Genomic DNA, 20,008 nt, shown 5'->3' on the forward strand with positions numbered 1-20,008 from the left:
TAATGCCATGGTTTAAGCAGTTAATCTTATTTTAGGTGAATGGCATGTTCATTACAGCAAATAAGTAGGTAATGTGTGGGATTACAGAAGAGGAAAGAAACTAAACCAGTTATGGGCATCATGTTGATTTTTTTTTTAACTGTCTGATTTAACTTGGTATTTTTCAACAGTCATATCTAATATACACTCATTTAGCAGAGATCAAGCAGATGGGACTCTTGCCCAGAAAGGGTATTATGTACGACTTAAGATGCAAGTTTTAAGGGCAGCAATCCATGATACTCAGCACTGGCCCCAGCCTAGAATCTTCTGTGTTTAAGCTGGAGGGCTCCTGAGTGGTCAGATACCACTTCTCTTTTACCTTTAAATACTTACATTTTTACCTTTTTCATGGGCAGCCGAAGGACATCTGTTCAAGGTCTTAAACATTCTTTTAGGTGGACCTGCTACAAAAACGTCTTCCAACACAATGCAGTGCAGTTCAGGAAGGTATTTTGTTATCTCAGATACACAGGCTTTCCTCAAACAAGCATCACTCTGACTCTAAAAATCATTCACTACACTAAGGGTACAAGAGGAAAAAGATATATAGTCCCTGAACTGGAGATTATAATCCAGTTAGGGAAAGAGGGCTAATCCAAACCAAACCCAGTGCCATCGAGTCGATTCCGACTCATAGTGACCCTATAGGACAGAGTAGAGCTGCCCCAAAGAGTTTCCAAGGAGTGCCTGGTGGATTCGAACTGCTGACCCTTTGGTTAGCAGCCATAGCACTTAACCACTACGCCACCAGGGCTTCCGGAGGGCTAATAGCCATACATAAAGAACCTAGGGAGCAATCCAAGCGGGTATACAATCAAGTGCCAAATGTAGCCCATAAGGAAAAAAGACGGACTAGTGTTTACTGAGCAGTATGAAGTACTAAGTGTTGGGCTTTGTACTGTAGGCTCTTCATATATTTAATCTCATTTAATTTGCACAACAATCTTGTGAGGAAGTAGTAGTGCCTCCCATGTCACAGATGAGGAAATTGAAGCTTAGATAATTAAGATGCTCATCCAAGGAGAAGAGTAGGCATTTAAACCCAAGGCTGATTCTAATGCCCATCTCTTTTCCTTTATGGTGAGCTGCTTCCTTCAGAAATGTGGAGAAGAATCAAGAATATTTGTACTTGTCTCTTATTATATAATTGTTGCAGTCTTTTTTTTTTTTTCAAGAATGAAAAATAACAGCATATATATTGCAACTATTATTATGCTTAAAGCAGGGCTTTGCAGCTCGTTCCAGTTCAAAAATCTGCATTTCCACCCCAGATATACCTTAATCAGAATTTACATTTTAACAAGATCCCCAGGTGATTTTTTTATACAATAAATTTTGAGAATCACTGCTCTACTAGTGGTTCTCAGAATTGGTCTCTAACCAGCAGTATTAGCATTGCCTGAAAACTTGTTAGAAATGCAAATTCTCGGCAGGGGTTTGAGCCAGAATGAATAGGTTCAAGTCCCGGCTTAAAGAGCCATGGCAGTGCAATAGTTAAGCATTTAGCTGGTAACTGAAAGGTTGGCCATTCAAAACCTACCTCTGGGAGTTTTACAGGGGAGAAAAAACCTGGCGATCTGCTACCTTAAAGATGACAACCTAGAAAACCATATGGGGCAGTTCTATTACATCACAGAGGGTCAGTATGAGTCAAAATTGACTCAACGGCACCTACAGACAACGTTATTATGCTTAATTCTACATTTAAATGATTACCACCAATCCTTTTAAACCACAGTTTCCCAATACATGAGCTCTAAATTAGGCAGCTGTAGAGGACAGGAAGGGTCAGAAGATGGAAGGAATACACAGAATCACTGTACCAAAAAGAACTGGTTGACATTCAACCATTTCAGGAGGTAGCATACGATCGGAAACTAAAGGAAGAGGTCCAAGCTGCGCTGAAGCACCGGCGAAAAACAAGACTCCCGGAATTGACAGAATACCAATTGAGACATTTCAACAAATGGAGGCAGCGCTGGAAGTGCTCACTTGTCTATGCCAAGAAACGTGGAAGACAGCTACCTGGCCAACTGACTGGAAGAGATGCACATTTATGCCTATTCACAAGAAAGGTGATACAATCGAATGTGGAAATTATAGAACGATATCATTACTATCACAGGCAAGTAAAATTTTGCTGAAGATCATTCAAAAGTGGCTGCAGCAGTATATTTACAGGGAACTGACAGAAATTCAAGTCAGATTCAGAAGAGGACATGGAACAAGGGATTATCATTGCTGATGTCAGATGGATCCTGGCTGAAAGCAGAGAATACCAGAAACATGTTCACCTGAGTTTTATTGACTATGCAAAGGCATTCAGCTGTATGGATCATAATAAATTATGGATAACATTGTGAAGAATGAGAATTCCAAAACATTTAATTGTGCTCACGAGGAACCTGTACATAGATTAAGAGGCAGTCGATCGAACAGAACAATGGGATACTGCGTGGTTTAAAGTCAGGACAGGTGTGCATCAGGGTTGTATCCTTTCACCATAGTTATTCAGTCTGTATGCAATAATAATCTGAGAGGCTGGACTATATGAAGAAGAATGGGGCATCAGGATTGAAGGAAGACTCATTAATTATCTGTGTTATGCTGAAAGTGAAGTGGACTTGAAGTACTTCCTGAGGAAGATCAAAGACCACAGCCTTCAGTATGGATTTCGCCTCAACATAAACAAAAATCCTCAGGGCTGGACCAATAAGCAACAACATGATAAATGGAGAAAAGATTGAAGTTGTCAAAGATTTCATTTTACTTGGATCCATAACCTACAGCCATGGAAACAGCAGTCAAGAAATCAAATGACTCATTTGCATTGGGCAAATCTGCTGCAAAAGACCTCTTTAAAGTGTTGAAAAGCAAAGATGTCACCTTGAAGACTAAGACGCACCTGACCCAGTCCATGGTGTTTTCAGTTGTCTCATATCCATACAAAAGCTGGATGATGAACAAGGAAGACTGAAGAACTGATGCTTTTGAATTGTGGTGTTAGTGAAGAACACTGAATATACCATGGAACGCCAAAAGAACGAACAAACCTGTCTTGGAAGAAGTACAACCAGAATGCTCCTTGGAAGCAAGGTTGGGGAGACTATGTCTCACATATATTGGACATATCGTTAGGTGGGATTAGTCCCTGGAGAAGGACACCATGCTTGGTAAAGTTGAGGGTCAGCAAAAAAGAGGAAGACCCTCAATAAGATGGATTAACACAGTGGTTGCAACAATGGGCTCGAGCATAACAATGATAGTGAGGATGGTACAGGATCAGGCAGGTTTTATTCTGTCGTACATAGGGTTGCTATGAGTCAGAACCGACTCGACAGCACCGAACAACAGGGGACACTGGTGGTCCAGTGGTAGAATTCTTGCCTTCTATGTGGGAGATCCTGGTCAATACCTGGCCAATAGACCTTGTGTGCAGCCACAACCCGCCTGTCAGTAGGGTTTGTGTGTTGCTGTGGTGTTGAACAGATTTTCAGCAGAGCTCCAGATTAAGATGGAGTTGGAAAAAAGCCTAATGATCTACTTCTAAAAATGAGCCAGTGAAAACCCTATGGATCACAATGATCCTATCTGCAACTGATCATGTTGATGGCGCAGGACCAGACAGCTCTTCGTTCCATCATCCTCGCCATGAGTTGGGGGTTCAGGACAGCAGCTAACCACAACAAATACAATCAAATAATAAGTGGTATGTGCTTTGTAATTTTGTTCCTTTACACATCAAGTTGTTACAAATTAACTTGGAGAGAATTGTTGCATTTCCATCATCTCCCTGAAACCTCCAGAGATATTGCTCCTTTGCCTTTTGGTATCCAATATTGCAGAAGAGAAGTCAAAGACCAGATTGGTTTTTCTTCTTTTGTAGTTAACAGTCTGTTTTTCAATGTGGGTACTTATAGGATTTTTTTTTTTTAATTATTTGGTTTGTTGTTGAGAATATATACAGCAAAACATACACTAATTCAACAGTTTTTACATGTACGGTTCAGTGACACTGATTACATTCTTAAGTTGTGCAAACATTTTCACTCTCCTTTTCTGAGTTGATGTTCCCTCATTAACATAAACTCACTTCCCCTTAAGGTTCTTACCTAATCTTTTGAATTCCTGTTGTCAGTTTGATCCCATATATATCTTCTGTTGTCAATTCTGCCCCAACCACAGGCCTTGAACAAAGTTCTTAAAAGAGCATAATGCTCAAGGCAGACATCCTTTACTAGTTAAGCTAAACTACTGTTTGGTTTTAAGAAGGCTTCAGGCAATATTTTTGGTTTAAGGCTTAAGGATTATCTCAGGGCAATAGTTTCAGGGATTCATCCAGGAAACTCACTCTTGCCTGAGACCACCACTGTTACCAGGCAGAGTCTGGGTGCCATGGAGGAGGGGACCCCAGTCCTGAAGTTCAGGTGCACCAGGTGTGAATGAGGCTGAGGTTGAAACAGGAGAACTGAGAAGGCTGTCCTGCCCCAACCACAGGCCTTGCAAAGTAACAAGCAACAACTCTACACAGCTGTGAGAGGAGCAGGAGCACAGACAGACATCCACATGTGGTACAGATGTGCAGAGTCTGTTGAAAGCTGAGGATGAACCAGGAATACTAAGAAAAACTCTGCCACACTTTGGGCCTCACATTAAGCACGGGTTAGCAGCAGTCCACCACTGGAGGAATGTGAAATCTCTGGTCTACAGAAGGTGACTATAGCAACAACAAAACTCAAACCCAGATCAACTACTGACTTAAGTTACTCGGCACCTCCCCCCCATACTAATGGCCTCATGGAAGGAGAGGTGAGTTTATTTCCAGGCATAAATACTATTTACCTAAGTTTCTACTGTTCTTTCATACGAAATGTCTGGTATTCAATCAAAAATTACAAGACATGCAAAAAAAGCAATAACAAAAAAATGACCCATTTTCAAGAGACAAAGCAGTCAACAGAACCAAATCCAAAGATGGCCCAGGAATTGATACTATCAGACAGTAACTTTAAAATAAGTATAATTAAAATGTTAAGGGGTCACATGAATGTTTATAGCATATTTATTCATAATTGCCATAGAAGGCAACCAAGATGTCCTTCAACAGGTGAATGGATAAACAAACTGTGGCACAGCCATACAACGGAGTATTATCAAGCCAAGAAATGACAAGGAGGAATCTGAAATGCATACTGCTAAGGGAAAGGAGCCAGTCTGAAAAAAAGCTACATACTGTATAATTCCAACTATATGATATTTTGGAAAAGGCAAAACTAGAGAGACAGTGAAAAGATCAGTGGTTGCCTCCCACTAGGATGGCTAAGATTAAAAAATAATAATAACAAATGTTGGTGAGGATGTGGGAAAAGCAGAGCCCTTATCCACTGCTGTTGGGAATGAAAAACAGTACAGCCATTGTGGAAAACAGTGTGGTGGTTCCTCAAAAAACTAAAAATGGAACTACCATATGACCGAGCAATTCCACTCCTAGGTATATACCCAAAAGACTTGAAAGCAGAGACTCAAAAAGACACTTGTACACCAATGTTCACTGCAGCACTATTCACAATAGTCAAAAGGTGGACACAACTTAAATGCCCATCTACAGAAGAATGGATAAACAAAATGTGGTACATACGTACAATGGAATACTACTCAGCCAGAAGAAGAAATGAAGTCTTGATACATACTACAGTATGGATGGAGCTTGAAGACATTATGCTGAGTGAAATAAGCCAATCACAAAAGGACAAATATTATATGACCTCACTTACATAAAAAGAAAATGCAAATGTAGAGAGATCAAAGTTTATTAGTAGTTACCAGGGGTAGGAGGGAAGGGTAAAAGGAGGGTTAACGGTCACAGAAAAATCACATTAAGGGTAGGGTTGTGCAGCTTATTATTGTCCAAAAGCTGTACACCTATAAAAAGTTGAACTGGCAAAAATTCTGTGATGGATATATTAACAATGACCAAAAAAAAAAAGACTAGTTGCTGAGGCTGCTTATGCACATCCAAACACCTCATGGGATTTGGTTCCTTGGTCTGGAGGTTTAGGGTCATGGTTTCTGGCACACCCCAGTTATCTGGCGTAATAACGTGTTTAGTGCTTCTATTCTACCTCCTAGTTCGTTGTGTAGTGCCTAGAGTCTTAAAAGCTTCCAAGCAGCTATCCAAGGCACAACAATTGGTCTCTATTCACCTGGAGCAACAGGGGAAGGAGAGTCAGGAATAGGAGGAGGATGTGGAAATGTGTGGTTAATTGCCCCCATGAACAACTGCCTCCTTTGCCATGAGAACAGAAGAACTGGATGGTGCCTGGCTACCATTATTGAACATTTTGATCTAAGATTCCATAGAAGAATCCTAATAAAAAGGGGGGAAATGCAGAAGAGAAGTACAAATTCTCATGGACTCTAGACTTTCTAAAGCCATGGAGGGTGGATGAACCCCTGAAACTATTGCCCTGAGATAATCTTTAAGCCTTAAGCCAAAAATATACCCTGAAGTCATCTTAAAACCAAATAGTAGTTTAACTTAACTAGTAAAAAAAGATCTGCCTTGAGGACTATGCTCTTTTAAGAACTATCTATATGGGGTCAAATTGAAAACAGCAACTCAAAAGATTAGAAACCTTAGGAGGCACTGAGTTTATGTTAAAGGGGAAGGGTCAGCTCAGAAAAGGAAGGTAAGAATGGTTGTACAACTCAAAGAATATCATCAATGTTACTTAATTGTACATGTAGAAACTGTTGAAATGGTGTATCTTTCAGCTGTGTATATTCTCAACAACAACAAATAAAATTTATGGGGAAAAAAAGGTGGGAGGTGTTCAGAGAGAACAGGATGAATAGGTAAAGAGCGCGATGAATAGGTGAAGAGCAGGATAAACAGGTGAAGCACAGGGCATTTTTAGGCAAGTGAAACCTATTCTGTATGATAATGTAGTGGTTGACAAATGACATTATACATTTGTCAAGATAGGTCAGGCTGTACAACACAAACTGTGAACCCTGCTGGCACAGTGGTTATGAGCTACAGCTGCTAACCAAAAGGTCAAAAGTTCAAATCCACCAGCCACTCCTTGGAAACCCTATGGGGGAGTTCTACTCTGTCCTACAGAGTCACTATGAGTCGAAATTGACTCAACGGCAATGGGTAATATATACTATGGACTTCAGTTAGTAACAGTATATCAATATTGGTTCATCAATTTTAACAGAGTACCACAGGAATGCAAGATGCTAATAATATGAGAAATGGCGGGAGTATATGGGAACTCTATACTCTTCGTACAATTTTTCTGTAAATCTAAGACTGCTCTAAAAAATAAAAATTTTTTTTAAATGTTAAAAGATCTAGTGGAATGGGTAGACAGCATGCATAAAAAGATGGGCAATTTCAGCAGAAAGAAACTAAACTATCTTAAAAAACAGTTAAATGAAAATGCTAGAAATAAAAAAAATATGATATCAAGAGAATCTCTTTGATGAGCTTATCAGCAGACTGAACACAGAATAGAGAATGAATTAATCTGGAGTAGGTCAACAGAAATTATCCAACTGAAATGCAAAGAGAAAAAAAAGTGACTAAACAGAATAATGCATCTAAGATTTGTGGGCCAATATCAAATAGTCTAACATAAATGTAATTGGAGTCCCAGAAGAAGGGTAAGCAGGGCAGAAGAATGTTTGATGATATAATAGCTAGGAATTTTCCAAATTAATGAAAGACAACAAATAGATCCAAGATGCTCAGAAAATCCCAAAAAGAATAAATACAAAGAAAAACACACCTTAGACATATCATAGTCAAACTGCTGAAAATCAAAGATTCAGAGAAAATCTTGAAAGCCACCAGGAAAAAAACAAATTACATACAGAGGAACAAAGAAGAATGACTACATACCTCTCATCAGAAACTCTGCAAGCCAGAAGGCAATAGAGTGAATTCTTTAAAGTTGTGGAAAACTTAGACTCCACCAGAATCCCATCAGGATACTGGAATTCCTGCTGTTGGTAAAGCTAATCAGGGCTGAGGAAAAAAAATAAGTGGCCATGGGATCACTAAGGAAACATGAGTAAATGAGTGGGCTGACACTCACAGTATGCCTCTTGAAGTAAGACCATCAATAAGCAAGGTTCCCACCCTCCAGAAGGGTTTCCCAGAACCAGACCAGGTCAAAAACTACATTCTCTAAACCACTTTCAGTGTGGTGGGGTTGGTTACAAGCCAAATTGCAGTGCCCATCCAAGCACCTGGATGTTTCAAAGACATAGAAACCTGGTGTTTCAAAGACACAGAATGAGTGGTATTCAGGGATGAGATTCAGGGAAAACAGGCAAACAACAAAGGACAGTCCCTATGATTCCATTGATTTTAAGATTAGGAGGCAGTAAGAAAAAAAGCAAACAGTCTCCAGACGCAGATGATATAAACCCGGAAGGAGGAGCTGAAGCAGCTAAACAGTCTTTTCATGTTGCTCATGTTTGAGATGTGGGGTGAGTCCTGAGTGGATGGTAGGCAAAGTGTGCCAAGCAACGTAGTGTCAAGCAGAGTTTTAGCCCCTTCGATTACTTCATCATTATATATATATTGTAATAACATACATGAATTTACTATGCACACATGGCTTCAAAGCAAGTGACCCCAACTCCCCTTTTCCATATGGATTTCCACCTCTACTAGGTCCCTCCTACATAAACATTCAGAACTTCGGAATCAGTGATGTCACTATGGGGATATGGGGGGTGTGGATCACAATGGATGACACTGTCAGAGGGGGTGACACCAAAATGACTGTCTATAAAATTTTTGTGCAGTTTCGAAAGAAATTTATTATTTTTTATAAAAATATACCTATAGTTATACCAAAAAAATTTTTTTTTGAGGGAGCCCAGCTTACTTGTATCAATATACCCACAAGGCTAAAACTTTATGTAAATTTACTGTTTGAACCTTCTAATGCCCTCCGGTCACAGCTGTCATTATTACTCAATTACGATGACACTTCAAATCACTTGGTTTCATCTTCACATGCTACAAGCACACGCTGTTTGCATCACAGCTGGTGTTTTTACAGCCGCTGATTCTATCAAAATTTCTGGCATTTTAGCTACAATATTGTGGTAATTAGCATGGAGGAGTGACACCAAGAGTTACCGCACTGCATAACCCCAACCCTAGTGATGCCACTGTCCAGAATGAGGGTATAAACAGGGGAAGAGGAAAGTTAATCTGGAGATTCTACCTGCTCACTCACCCTTTTATATCCTTATACTAATTGGCTGCCCACACTAGTTATTAATGCTCTAGCCCCACAGAAGAAAAGCAATCAGAGACAGAGACAGAGAGAATGAGTGCATGCGTATGAGTGTGGGGGGTAAATGCTGGATTTTGACTGGTAAGAGTCCCTGCGCTGTTCAAACCCTGCACTTTATTGGTAGAATACAACTAAGATATAAAAAGATTTCAAAAAGCCAACGTCGGGTCCTATTACACTACTGGAATAGCACTACAAACGAATGCAGAAAATCAGATACTAATAGGAGAGACCGAAGAAGGAAGAACAACTCTGGTCCCCTCCAGAAGCAGGGGTGACTACGAGGTGTTCTGTTGAGCGTTGATGCCTAAAAGGATACACAATCCAGTGACTAGAAACCTTCTCCCACCTCTTCTTCTGATCGCTCTTATGTTTCAGAAATTAAAACAGGATAAGCAGCTAGTAATCTTCAATCCTATCTGTCTACATTCTAAATTGCATATGATTATCCCTATATGTACTTAGAACATTTTTTTTTCCATTATAAATTGTTACAGAGGTTACTAGTATATGTTTGCTTTAATAATTTATTGCTGGTGATGTCTATTGTTTATTTGATGTCAAGTCTTTGGCCAGGAATGCAATCCAATGATAACATTGTTCCTCTGGGAAAACATTTTACTTACACTGCAGTAAAAAACAGAGCCCATCCAGGAAACATCAGACAATACTAGTGCCATTCAAGCTGTGGTGTGTGATTCACTGATTTACAGTTAGGCTTCAAAATATCTGGTGTTATTTTTAAAATATCTCTCAAATCCAACAAAAAATAAGTAATCCAAAACTCCATTTTATTTGCAGCAAAATTACAAGACAGATGGTACTTTTAAAGTAGGCACTTAAACTCAATACCTGAAAAATTAAAATTGAACATTAAATTACATCTGAAGTTTTTTAAGTGTATTAAAAAAAAATTAAATACAGCATTGCAACTTACTTAAGATACTTCCTTTATTTTAAAGTGTCAAAAAACCTAAAGATGTTTTTATGCATATCCATATGCTGTTTATGTCACAGAATTCAGAACTATGCAAAGAATTTTTCAATACGACTATAAAATGAAATATTTACACGCTGTAGTGTAGCGATTAATACTTATTTTGGAATCTATTGCTGATGCTACTTCCCAACCAGAAAAACAGTAAAGGCTGCCTTTTCTTTTTTAAAGTGCTTCTTAGCAACCATACTCAAAAGCAATGGTTTTCACAAATACGTAATATTGAAAGATGCTCAAAAAGTCACTACTTACAGAATCGAATGTAATCTTCTAACTCCGCACGTGTAAACTGGTTTTATCTGCATTAATGAAAAATCGCTTTCAATGGCCCTCAACCATATGCTTCAAATCAAGACAGTGCTATTAGTATTAGCAGCGTGAACAGTGACAGCAGAACAAACGCCAGCACACTTTAAAGGGATCACAGCAGGCCAGAAAAACTGTTACCTGTTAACATATCCAAAGGTGAGCCTTCTCGTTCACTCTGCATATAAGGTAAACATAAGAAATAATAATAAAAACACTTTACTCTCTCTCTATAGAGCATTTTACAGTATATGGAAGAATTCAAATTCTTGTACCATTTAATCAAACACTTATTTCTATAAAGAGCTGTCTCCATATGCTCAACATTTAAAACAAAACCTATTTCTACCAGGAAAGCAAGAAGGAGTTAATAAATGGAATTCTCAATTCTAAAAAAATGAGAAATTAAAATTATCAACAATTCTGAAACTAAGCTTATTTGTAAAAGGTTACTATAAACATTCCAAGACAGAATTTGTTTCTGACAGAGCAGAGTCAATTATCTGACTTCATTTCAATCCCATCGATTTTATGGTTTAAATAGTTTAGGAAAAAAAAGCATCATCTTAATCTAACTGCTTCCTGTATCAGACTCTCATTCTGATTCTGACCCCCAGTATGGACCACTGAATAGTCTTTTAGTAAGATAAGTACCCCTCAGGTTCATGTCTAGTTTCTGAACCTCAAGCTTTATTTACTCCTCCTTTCTCTCCCCTCCAAAAAATCCCCATATATGCCAAGAGAAAATCTCCATTTAAAAAAACCATAATTAAATACAGTATGGTAATGCTAAATTTGCTTTAAAGTAGTAATAAATTATAAATTGCCAAATAACTTAATGTAATTCACAATGTACATCCCTAGTATAAAAAGAATCCATCTTGCCCTGAATATAACAAAGCAGTCCAGTGACTTCAAATTACTTATGAAATAAAGGAAAAAGTAAAGTGTAAAATACTATTTATAAAAGTCAAGTAAGAAACCAGTTTCTGTAAATCTTTTTACAAAGATAAATGTAATGTGCCTTACTGCTTCTAAAAATTGTTAGGGAGGTTTATAATTAGTGGTTTCAAAAATGACTTTAATGAAACCAGAGATTGAGTTATATGCAATTTGTGACATATTAAATATATATAACAATAATACTGTAATGGAGAGTAATTTAAATTAATTTAATCCTTGGACTTTTTGGTAAGCGTACATTGTCCCTCTCAAAGTCTTTGCTGTAACTGATTAATTTTTAAATGATAGTTATCAAAAACTTTGCTATTTGAGATATTTTTGTTAATAAGGAGATACCAGAAATCTCAAATAATAATATACCTAGAAAATAAAATAGAGACTGTTCTTGCATCTGGAGTTATTATAACAAATATACCTTAAAATAGACAACATTGCTATGCCTGGAAATTAAAATAGCCAAACCCTTAAAAAAAACAACAGGGTGGAAAAGCAAAGAAAAACTGAAAATTCTTATTTAAAAATAAATCTGAAGTCCTTGCATTTCTTAAGAACTTGACGTGTCAAATCACAGTTTATCTTCTTTTTGACCAAGTCGTATCTTCCGCCCTTCATCTGCATGATACAGTGTCAGATCTCCATTTTGTACGTTTCAGTTTGAATTTTCGTTAATGTTCGCAAAGCTGGTGCTGGACTTGAGACGTTTGGCTAGATAAATCAAAAGCATTATACTTTAACTCAAAGTTAGTTCTCTAAACATGGTTATGCATTATTTTTATGTGAACTACAGTACTTATCTAAAAATTTTATGTTTGAATCTGAATGGGGCTAATATTTTAAGAACTAAAACCTATTTTTTTTCTCATCAGCACCAACCTCAAAAAACAAAAAACTTAGCTGCTAGAAGTTACACATGACTTTGTATAAAGCATAACTTATATCTTCTTAAACATCACAATCTTAACTATATAATGTAGTGAAATTATTCTACTTGGAAAATAAAGGTATAATGAAATTATATATTTAAAAGTCTAAGTTAGAAATCCAAATCTAAATTCCTCTTAAAAGAATTCAGTGAAAGAACTCTTATAATGTTAAAATACACAATTAAATGGCTTACAAAGAAAAAAATGTGTATTACACACGTGTGCACACACACACACACAAAAACATATATGGCTGTTAACGGAATATGTTACAACCGATTTTGATCATAACGCTAATGGGACAGTCATTAGAGTTAATAAAAAAATGATGGCTATTGGACTTGGTAACATGTTTTTTTATTTACAGGTAAACAGGGCTGTATCTCATGCTCTAGAAATGAAACACAACCATGCTAGAGTGAAAATCTCTTATAATGGGTAACTAGGTAACTCTCTGCTGCAGAGGCTGTCTACAGCGGAGTGGAGGTTCTAATTAGAAGGTATGCAGTTGGACCCAGGAACCTATACCTTTTTAAAGTTCTGTAGATAATTCAGATATGCAGTCAAGGACAAGAGCCATTGTTCTAGTTCCTATCAGGGTCTCCCCTGACCACCACTCTTACGTGCAACATGACAACACGGCTTCCTGGACCAGTGTATTGCTCTGGCCTAAACTAGTGGGCAACTTACACTGAAAACTAGCCTAAATGGCAAGTCTACTTTTTAGGCCTTCAGTGGTTTTGGGAGGGAAAACTAAATCAAGTTTTTTGTTTGTTTTAATTTAAAAAATTAAACATTTTTTGCTTAAAAGTACTAGAAGTGTTCTAAATTCTTTGACTAATTACCAAAGTACTTAATAAACTGACCAGGTAGCAATCCCAATGAGCACACACACACTGCAACTTCCTTGCCTCTTTGTTCTCTATCTGATAAATCCTGACATTCTTCAAAACTCTACCTCAGGGTATCATCTAATGGTTAATTCCAACACACCTACTACAGAGTCAGTCTTACCCTCCTCTGTGGTCCAGCCTCTACTACATTTGTTGTGATAATTGGATTATGGTTGGCATGTTCTTTGAGGGCATGTGACCTGTCCTTTTTTTTTTTTAATCCCTTTTTCCTACCACAGTGCTAGCACTTGGTGGGCATCCAATACTAACTGCTTGATGAATAACAGCATGAAGAAAGGTACATGAGAGCTAATGTCCATGAGAGGAGTCAGAGTAAGAGCTATCTGCTTAAACTAGTACTTCCCCAAATGTATTTCATAAAACACTGCTTCTGTGAAATGCTAATAGGTGTTAAGAGTAATGGTTCCACTGTCAAGTTTGGGGACATGCAGTCTTGGAGTCTTTAACTTATATTCATGTACATTCAAAAGCTTCACAAAAAGGACAGGGTATGCAGCATTTTATCCACAAGCCTGTTTTTCACACAGTATTCCACAGAACTTGTATTTTGAGGAACACATCCTGGGAAATGCTAACATTAAGTAGAATGCTCTTTTACTGAAATTATTTTTGAGCACCTACTATAGGGCAGGCAGTTTGTAAGTGCTGGTGACATAGTGGTGAATGAGACAAACAAGTTCCTAGTTCATGGAGTTTACAGTCTAGTTAGGCGAGACAAACCACATATAAGGAAGGAAATAAAAGAAAAAGTTAATTTAAATAGTGATTAAGTGCCATTAATTTTTTTAAAAAGATACAGAACAATGAAGGAAAGAGTGTATTTCTAGTTGGGAGAGCAGGAAAGATCTCCTTGAGCAGGTAACCTTTGAGCTAAGACCTGGATGACATGGAGCTAGCCAAGCAAAGTGGGAAGGCCAAGTGTAAGACCCTCGGGAAGGGGATGGCGTGAATGAGTGTGGTATTTGAAAGGAACAGAGAGAAGTCCAAACTGGCCGTAGCATCATGAACAAGGAGGACGGCAGTATGATGAGTTGAGAAAGGTAGATGAAGGCCAGATCACAAATAGCTTGGCAAGCAGATCCTGGGAATAAGCTTGGATTTTATTTTAGGTGCAATAGGAACACGTGAAGAGTTTCAGGTGGGAGAGATACATGGTAAAATTTATGTTTACCAAATCTCTCTAGCTGTTAAGCTGAGAGTAGACTGTAGTGGGACAAGAAATGGAGAGGAAGGAAAGGAATTAAGACATATTGAGCACATACTATATGTCCAGTAAAGTTCTTGGAACTACAATGGTTCATAAACAAATTGTCCGGCATTAGCCATAGCTTCTCTCTGCCTGCCGCACTCGTAGGGGGTTCTACCATGGCTCTGATGGACCTGAGTGCTGTCCACATCTCCCTACTCTTGCTATTTCAGGACTGCAAACCCAGTCTGTTGTTATTCCTCTGTTGTCAATATTATTCCAGGGGTCATCAGTTTTCCAGGTTAGATTATCTGAGAGGTACCCTAGTTTGGTTTTTGATCATCTGGACTTACAAACATCTTACACATCTCTTCCATTAGTTAGCATAATTGTAAAATTTGAAGCAGAGAGCCATTTTAAACTAATATAGTTCTTACAGTATATATAATTTCTAAAACAGGCCCAAATTTTTTAAATACAGGCTTTTATCTAAATAAACAACTGTAAAAATTAACTTACGTAAAATGAGCTTGCGTTTCTTTTGCTCTGAGTGAAGAAAGCTACTAAGGTAGAAGACAATAGGCAGAAAGAGAATGAACACAGAAACAGCGATGACAGGCACGGTGTCGCTGCAGGGGACCGAACAGTTGAAAGTCCGACTCCAAAGCTTTCGAGTAATGTTCATCTGGAACAACAACAAATATTTCTCTATTTCACATTTAACTTGTCTTCCATTTTATACAATTATTTTGTTAGTAACTTAACAGGCACCCAGAATTTAGATGATAACTTGTTGCCATCAAGTTGATTTCAACTGCTCCATAGGGTTTTCAATGGTTGATTTTTCAGAAGCAGATGACCAGGCCTTTCTTGTGAGGAACTTCTAGGTAGACTCGAACCACCAACCTTTCAGTTAATAGTCGAGCACCTGATTAACCGTTTGTGTCAACCAGGGACCCATCCCTAAAAATCGATTGTTGGAATTCTCATGAACTTCAGACTTCCTCAGGCATGGGGGTTTGATGAACCCCTGAAACTATCATCCTGAGATCATCTTTAAACCAAAAATATCCCCTGAAGTCTTCTTAAAACCAAACAATAGTTTAGCTTACCTAGTAAAGAATGTCTGCTTTGAACATTATGCTCTTTTAAGAACTATCTATATGGGATCATTAATAACAACAACTTGAAAGGTTAAATAGGAACCTCAGGAGGAGGAGCAACTCAGTAAAGAAGGTGAGAATGGTTGCACGGCTTGAAGTAATCAATGTCACTAAATGGTACATGTAGAAACTGTTGGAAAAAAAAATCTATTGTTGGTTGAGGACAGTTTCTTCTGCCAGGGAAACAAGATGGTTCACAACTAGTCATTTTATAAATTTATATTCATACAGAAATTTCATATCCTAAATTCATAATACTGTCCAAAGTACTCTAGAATGTCAACCTTTCACAGATTTCAAACAGAAAACTTACATAAATAGAAATATAGTTAGAGCCTGCTTTGTTCACTAAAAAATATGTATTATTTATTGAGACTCTATTTGAAGCGGGTTTTTTTTTTACTAGAAGCCAGGTACTGCTCTAGGCATTAGGAATAGCACAGTAAACAAAACAAAAAGATAAAAATTCCTTCCCTCATGGAGTGCCCATTTTAACTGCCTTTTACCATTCTTAATGTTATTGATCCACTGCATTTCACTCTGAGCTGCTATGATCATTCACATTCAAAATTTTCAAACATAATAAATTTATCAATTTTGATATCGAGTTCTGTACGTTTAGCCAATGCTAAATTTCCTCTAATGCCTAAATTCTCATGCATCATACCTTAACAAGGCCTGATCGCCATCTAGTGGTGCCCCATGTAAAGGCAGGCTATGCAACGGAAAAAAAGGCTTTTTTTTTTTTTTTTTTACCGTTCAATCAATCTGTTTACTAAGGGACTGCTATATGCCAACCACTGTTCTAAATATTTGAACAGTGAACAAAAAAAACTAGGTCCTTGTCCTCATGTGGCTTATATTTTAGTGAGGGGAGACTGACTATAAATCAATAAAAGTATTTTCTGGGAATAACAGATGTAAAGAAATAAAGGCAATGGGATGGGAAGTGATAGAGGAATGGCTTCAGAAACACTCTGCGGCAAAACATAGTGACTGTTTGAATCAGGCAATAAATGCCCAAGAAACTGAAAGGTAAACACACAGTAACTCCCAGGCCTCTGAAAATGGTACATATTATCCAATTTAAAATACAAAGTGTGTCAATTATCAACTCGCTTATGAAGTACCTGGTTACTTTCCATCTCAATTTGATACACTAGGATATTCTAAAACTGTATTACCTCATAAGTAGTCATTTCTGGTTGGAGACGGCACATGCAGATGCCGATGTACCTCCAAAAGGGATAAGGCTACTGACAGCACGTCCAACAACACTGCAAACACGTATCGTGTCAGAAGCACAGTACTTACTGCATCTTCCACATCGATGCATAAATGTGTTCCAGGCTCAGCCTTATTCTCACGTTCGTTCATTTTCTGCATTTCATTGTACAGACTACTCAGATTTTTGTATGCTTCGAGGCAGTTTTTGCATACTTCTGAGTAATTTCTTGGCTGTAGAGGACTGTGTGAGCTTCCCTAAAATGAAAAAGGCACATGTAACACACACAATAAACATTATACACAGTATGTCTTTAACTACAGAGCCCTTGTGATGCAGTAGTTAAGAGCTGGCTGCTGACCAGAAGGTCGGCAGTTTGAATTCACCTGCTGCTCCTTGGAAGCCCTGTGGGGCAGTTCTACTCTGTTCTATAGGGTAAGCTGTTTGCCCTCATAGAGGACAGGAAACAACATGGTGATGTTGGGCAAGTTACTAAATCACTCTGAGTCTCAGTTTCATCATCTATAAAATAGAGCTACTTCTACTTGTATTATATAGGTCCCAAGGATTAGAGACCTGAGGTATATAAAGCACATAGCAAAATATCTGGTACTTTCTAGATGGCCTTAAATTTTGAAAACCACTGCACTAGCCAGTGTTAACTGTGGACTCCACAAGCTCTTATATCAAATTACTATTACCTAAATACTATATTTCCTAAATAATCTTGTCACTTACATATCTGCATTGATACATTCTTCTCTTACCGAACAAATAAAACATGTTCGTTCGTGCACTCACTTCAACACCAAAGTTTGCCTTATTGAGACAAACAGTACTTTTTTTTTTTTTTTTTATGGGAAAAGACATCAAAACTACACTACCACCCATCCCTCTTACTCCAGGCCTTTTTAGTCTCAAAAAGAGACGAATACCAAAGACCTGTAAATCTAAAAAGAGGGTAGTGAACAAAACCCAGGCCCACTGCCATCGAGTAGATTTCGACTCATAGTGACCCTACAGGACAGAGTAGAACTGCGCCATAGAGTTTCCAAGGAGCACCTGGTGGATATGAGCTGCCAACATTTTGGTTAGCAGCCGAACACTTAACCACTGTGCTACCAGGGCTCCAGTATATAATAAAGGGACTCATTATTAGGACACTTACATGAATGTTGTACTTAAGGTGTTCAGACTGCCCCCCTGAACTCAAATCTCATTGATAACACTGCCTACTTGACATTTCAGCCTAGATGTCTAATAGGCATTTCATATTCAACATGTTCAAAACGGCATTCTTAATCCCCATTCTCCTATGGCCAGTTCCTCCTCATATTTCCCATAACACCATCGTCCTCTCAGCTACTCCGGGCCAAAAGCCTAGCATATTCCTGATTTCTCTCTTTTCTTCCCTGATAAACCACAATTATTCTCCAGGAAGTACCCAATCTATCAGCAAGTCCTGTTAGATCAACTGCCAAAATAAACCCTGGCCTAAGCCATCGGCTGCCATCTCTCCCTAACAAGGTTGTTCCTGCCACTCTTGCCAACCTTCATTTGAGGTTCTCTACCAAGCAGCCAGAGTGATCTCTTAAGATGTAAATCATATTATCATCATATCACATTCCTGCTTTAATTGGCTTCTTGTGTGCTAGAATTCAATCCACACTTCTACCTTTGGCCTACAAGGCTCTACATGATTTGGCCTCTGCCCATCTCCCCAGATCTCATTCCACACTGCAGCCAAACCAGACTTCCTTCTATTGTTTGCACATACTAAGTTCTCACCTCAAGGCCCTTACCCTTGCTTCTGCCAGCAACAGTTTTCCCATGGCTGGTTCTGTCTTAAACTTCAGATCATCTCAAAAGTCACCTCCTCGGAGAGGTCCTCCCAGCCCACTCTATCGAAAGCAGTACACTATCCCCCCCCAAGAACTCATTACTCTTAATCTTATTTGTTATTAGTTTCATCTTTACTAGTACAGAAGTTCACGAGAACAGGAATCTTATTCATACCATCTATCCTCAGTGCCCAGAACACTGTCTGGCATATAACCAGTGACCAATAAATATTTGTTAGATGAATAAGTGAACATACGCTGCCTGTTGAGGGAGTTTTCAAAGGCCAGGCTACAGAAGCCAAACACCATACGGAGATACTTCTTAGATTTCGTCCAGCCTTCCCAGCCTGGTAAAACCATCCTGCCACACATTGAGCACATAAGAAAAAAAAAAAGGAGCCTAAGGATGAACACAGAACAATCACTAGTCCCATGAAAATAAAACAAGCAAACAAACAAAAAATGATTCAAGAGAGACAAGCTAAGCTATCAGTCAAATGCCCAAATGAAAAAGAATTCACTCAGCAAACAGAAGAGAATTTTAATGGTAGCTCCATAGACGCATCTAAACTCCCTGAGAGACCGAATTGCTGGGCTGAGGACTGTGGGGACCATGATCCTGGGGAACATCTAGCTTAACTGGCATAACACAGATTATAAAGAGTATGTTCTACATTCTACTTTGGTGAGTAGCGTCCAGGGTCTTAAAAGCCTGTGAGCAGCCATCTAAGATACTCCCTGGTCTCACCACTTCAGGAGCAAGGAACAATCAAGAAAACTAAAGATACAAAAGGGAAAGATTAGTCCAAAGGACTAATGGACCACATCTACACAGCCTCCACCAGACTGAGTCCAGTACAACTAGATGGTACCCGACTACCACCACTGACTGCTCTGACAAGGATCACAATAGAGGGTCCCGGACACAGATGGAAAAAAAATGCAAAACAAAATCCTAACTCAAAAAGAAAGATCAGACTTGTTGGCCTGACAGAGACTGGAGAAACCCTGAGGGTATGGCCTCCGGACACCCTTTCAGCTCGTCAATGAGGTCACTACGGAGGTTCACCCTTCAGCCAAAGACTGAACAGGCCCATGGAACAAAACAAGACTAAAGGGGGGCAC

General features: G+C 38.5%; 1 protein-coding gene across 1 annotated transcript in view; it reads right to left on the reverse strand.

Annotated features, from left to right (window-relative positions):
* Nucleotides 1-11,741: 11,741 nt before the first annotated feature.
* Nucleotides 11,742-20,008, reverse strand: part of OSTM1 (osteoclastogenesis associated transmembrane protein 1) — a 30,114-nt gene continuing 21,847 nt past the window's right edge. The window contains exons 4-6 of the mRNA XM_003404062.4: nucleotides 17,132-17,299; nucleotides 15,174-15,339; nucleotides 11,742-12,336 (exon numbers count right to left, since the gene is read on the reverse strand). Coding sequence (XP_003404110.2) covers nucleotides 12,281-12,336; nucleotides 15,174-15,339; nucleotides 17,132-17,299 — 390 coding nt within the window. The 3' untranslated portion in view covers nucleotides 11,742-12,280. The remainder of the gene's footprint in view (nucleotides 12,337-15,173; nucleotides 15,340-17,131; nucleotides 17,300-20,008) is intronic.

Source organism: Loxodonta africana, chromosome 1, assembly GCF_030014295.1.
Source record: "Loxodonta africana isolate mLoxAfr1 chromosome 1, mLoxAfr1.hap2, whole genome shotgun sequence".
Taxonomy (NCBI): Eukaryota; Metazoa; Chordata; class Mammalia; order Proboscidea; family Elephantidae; genus Loxodonta; species Loxodonta africana.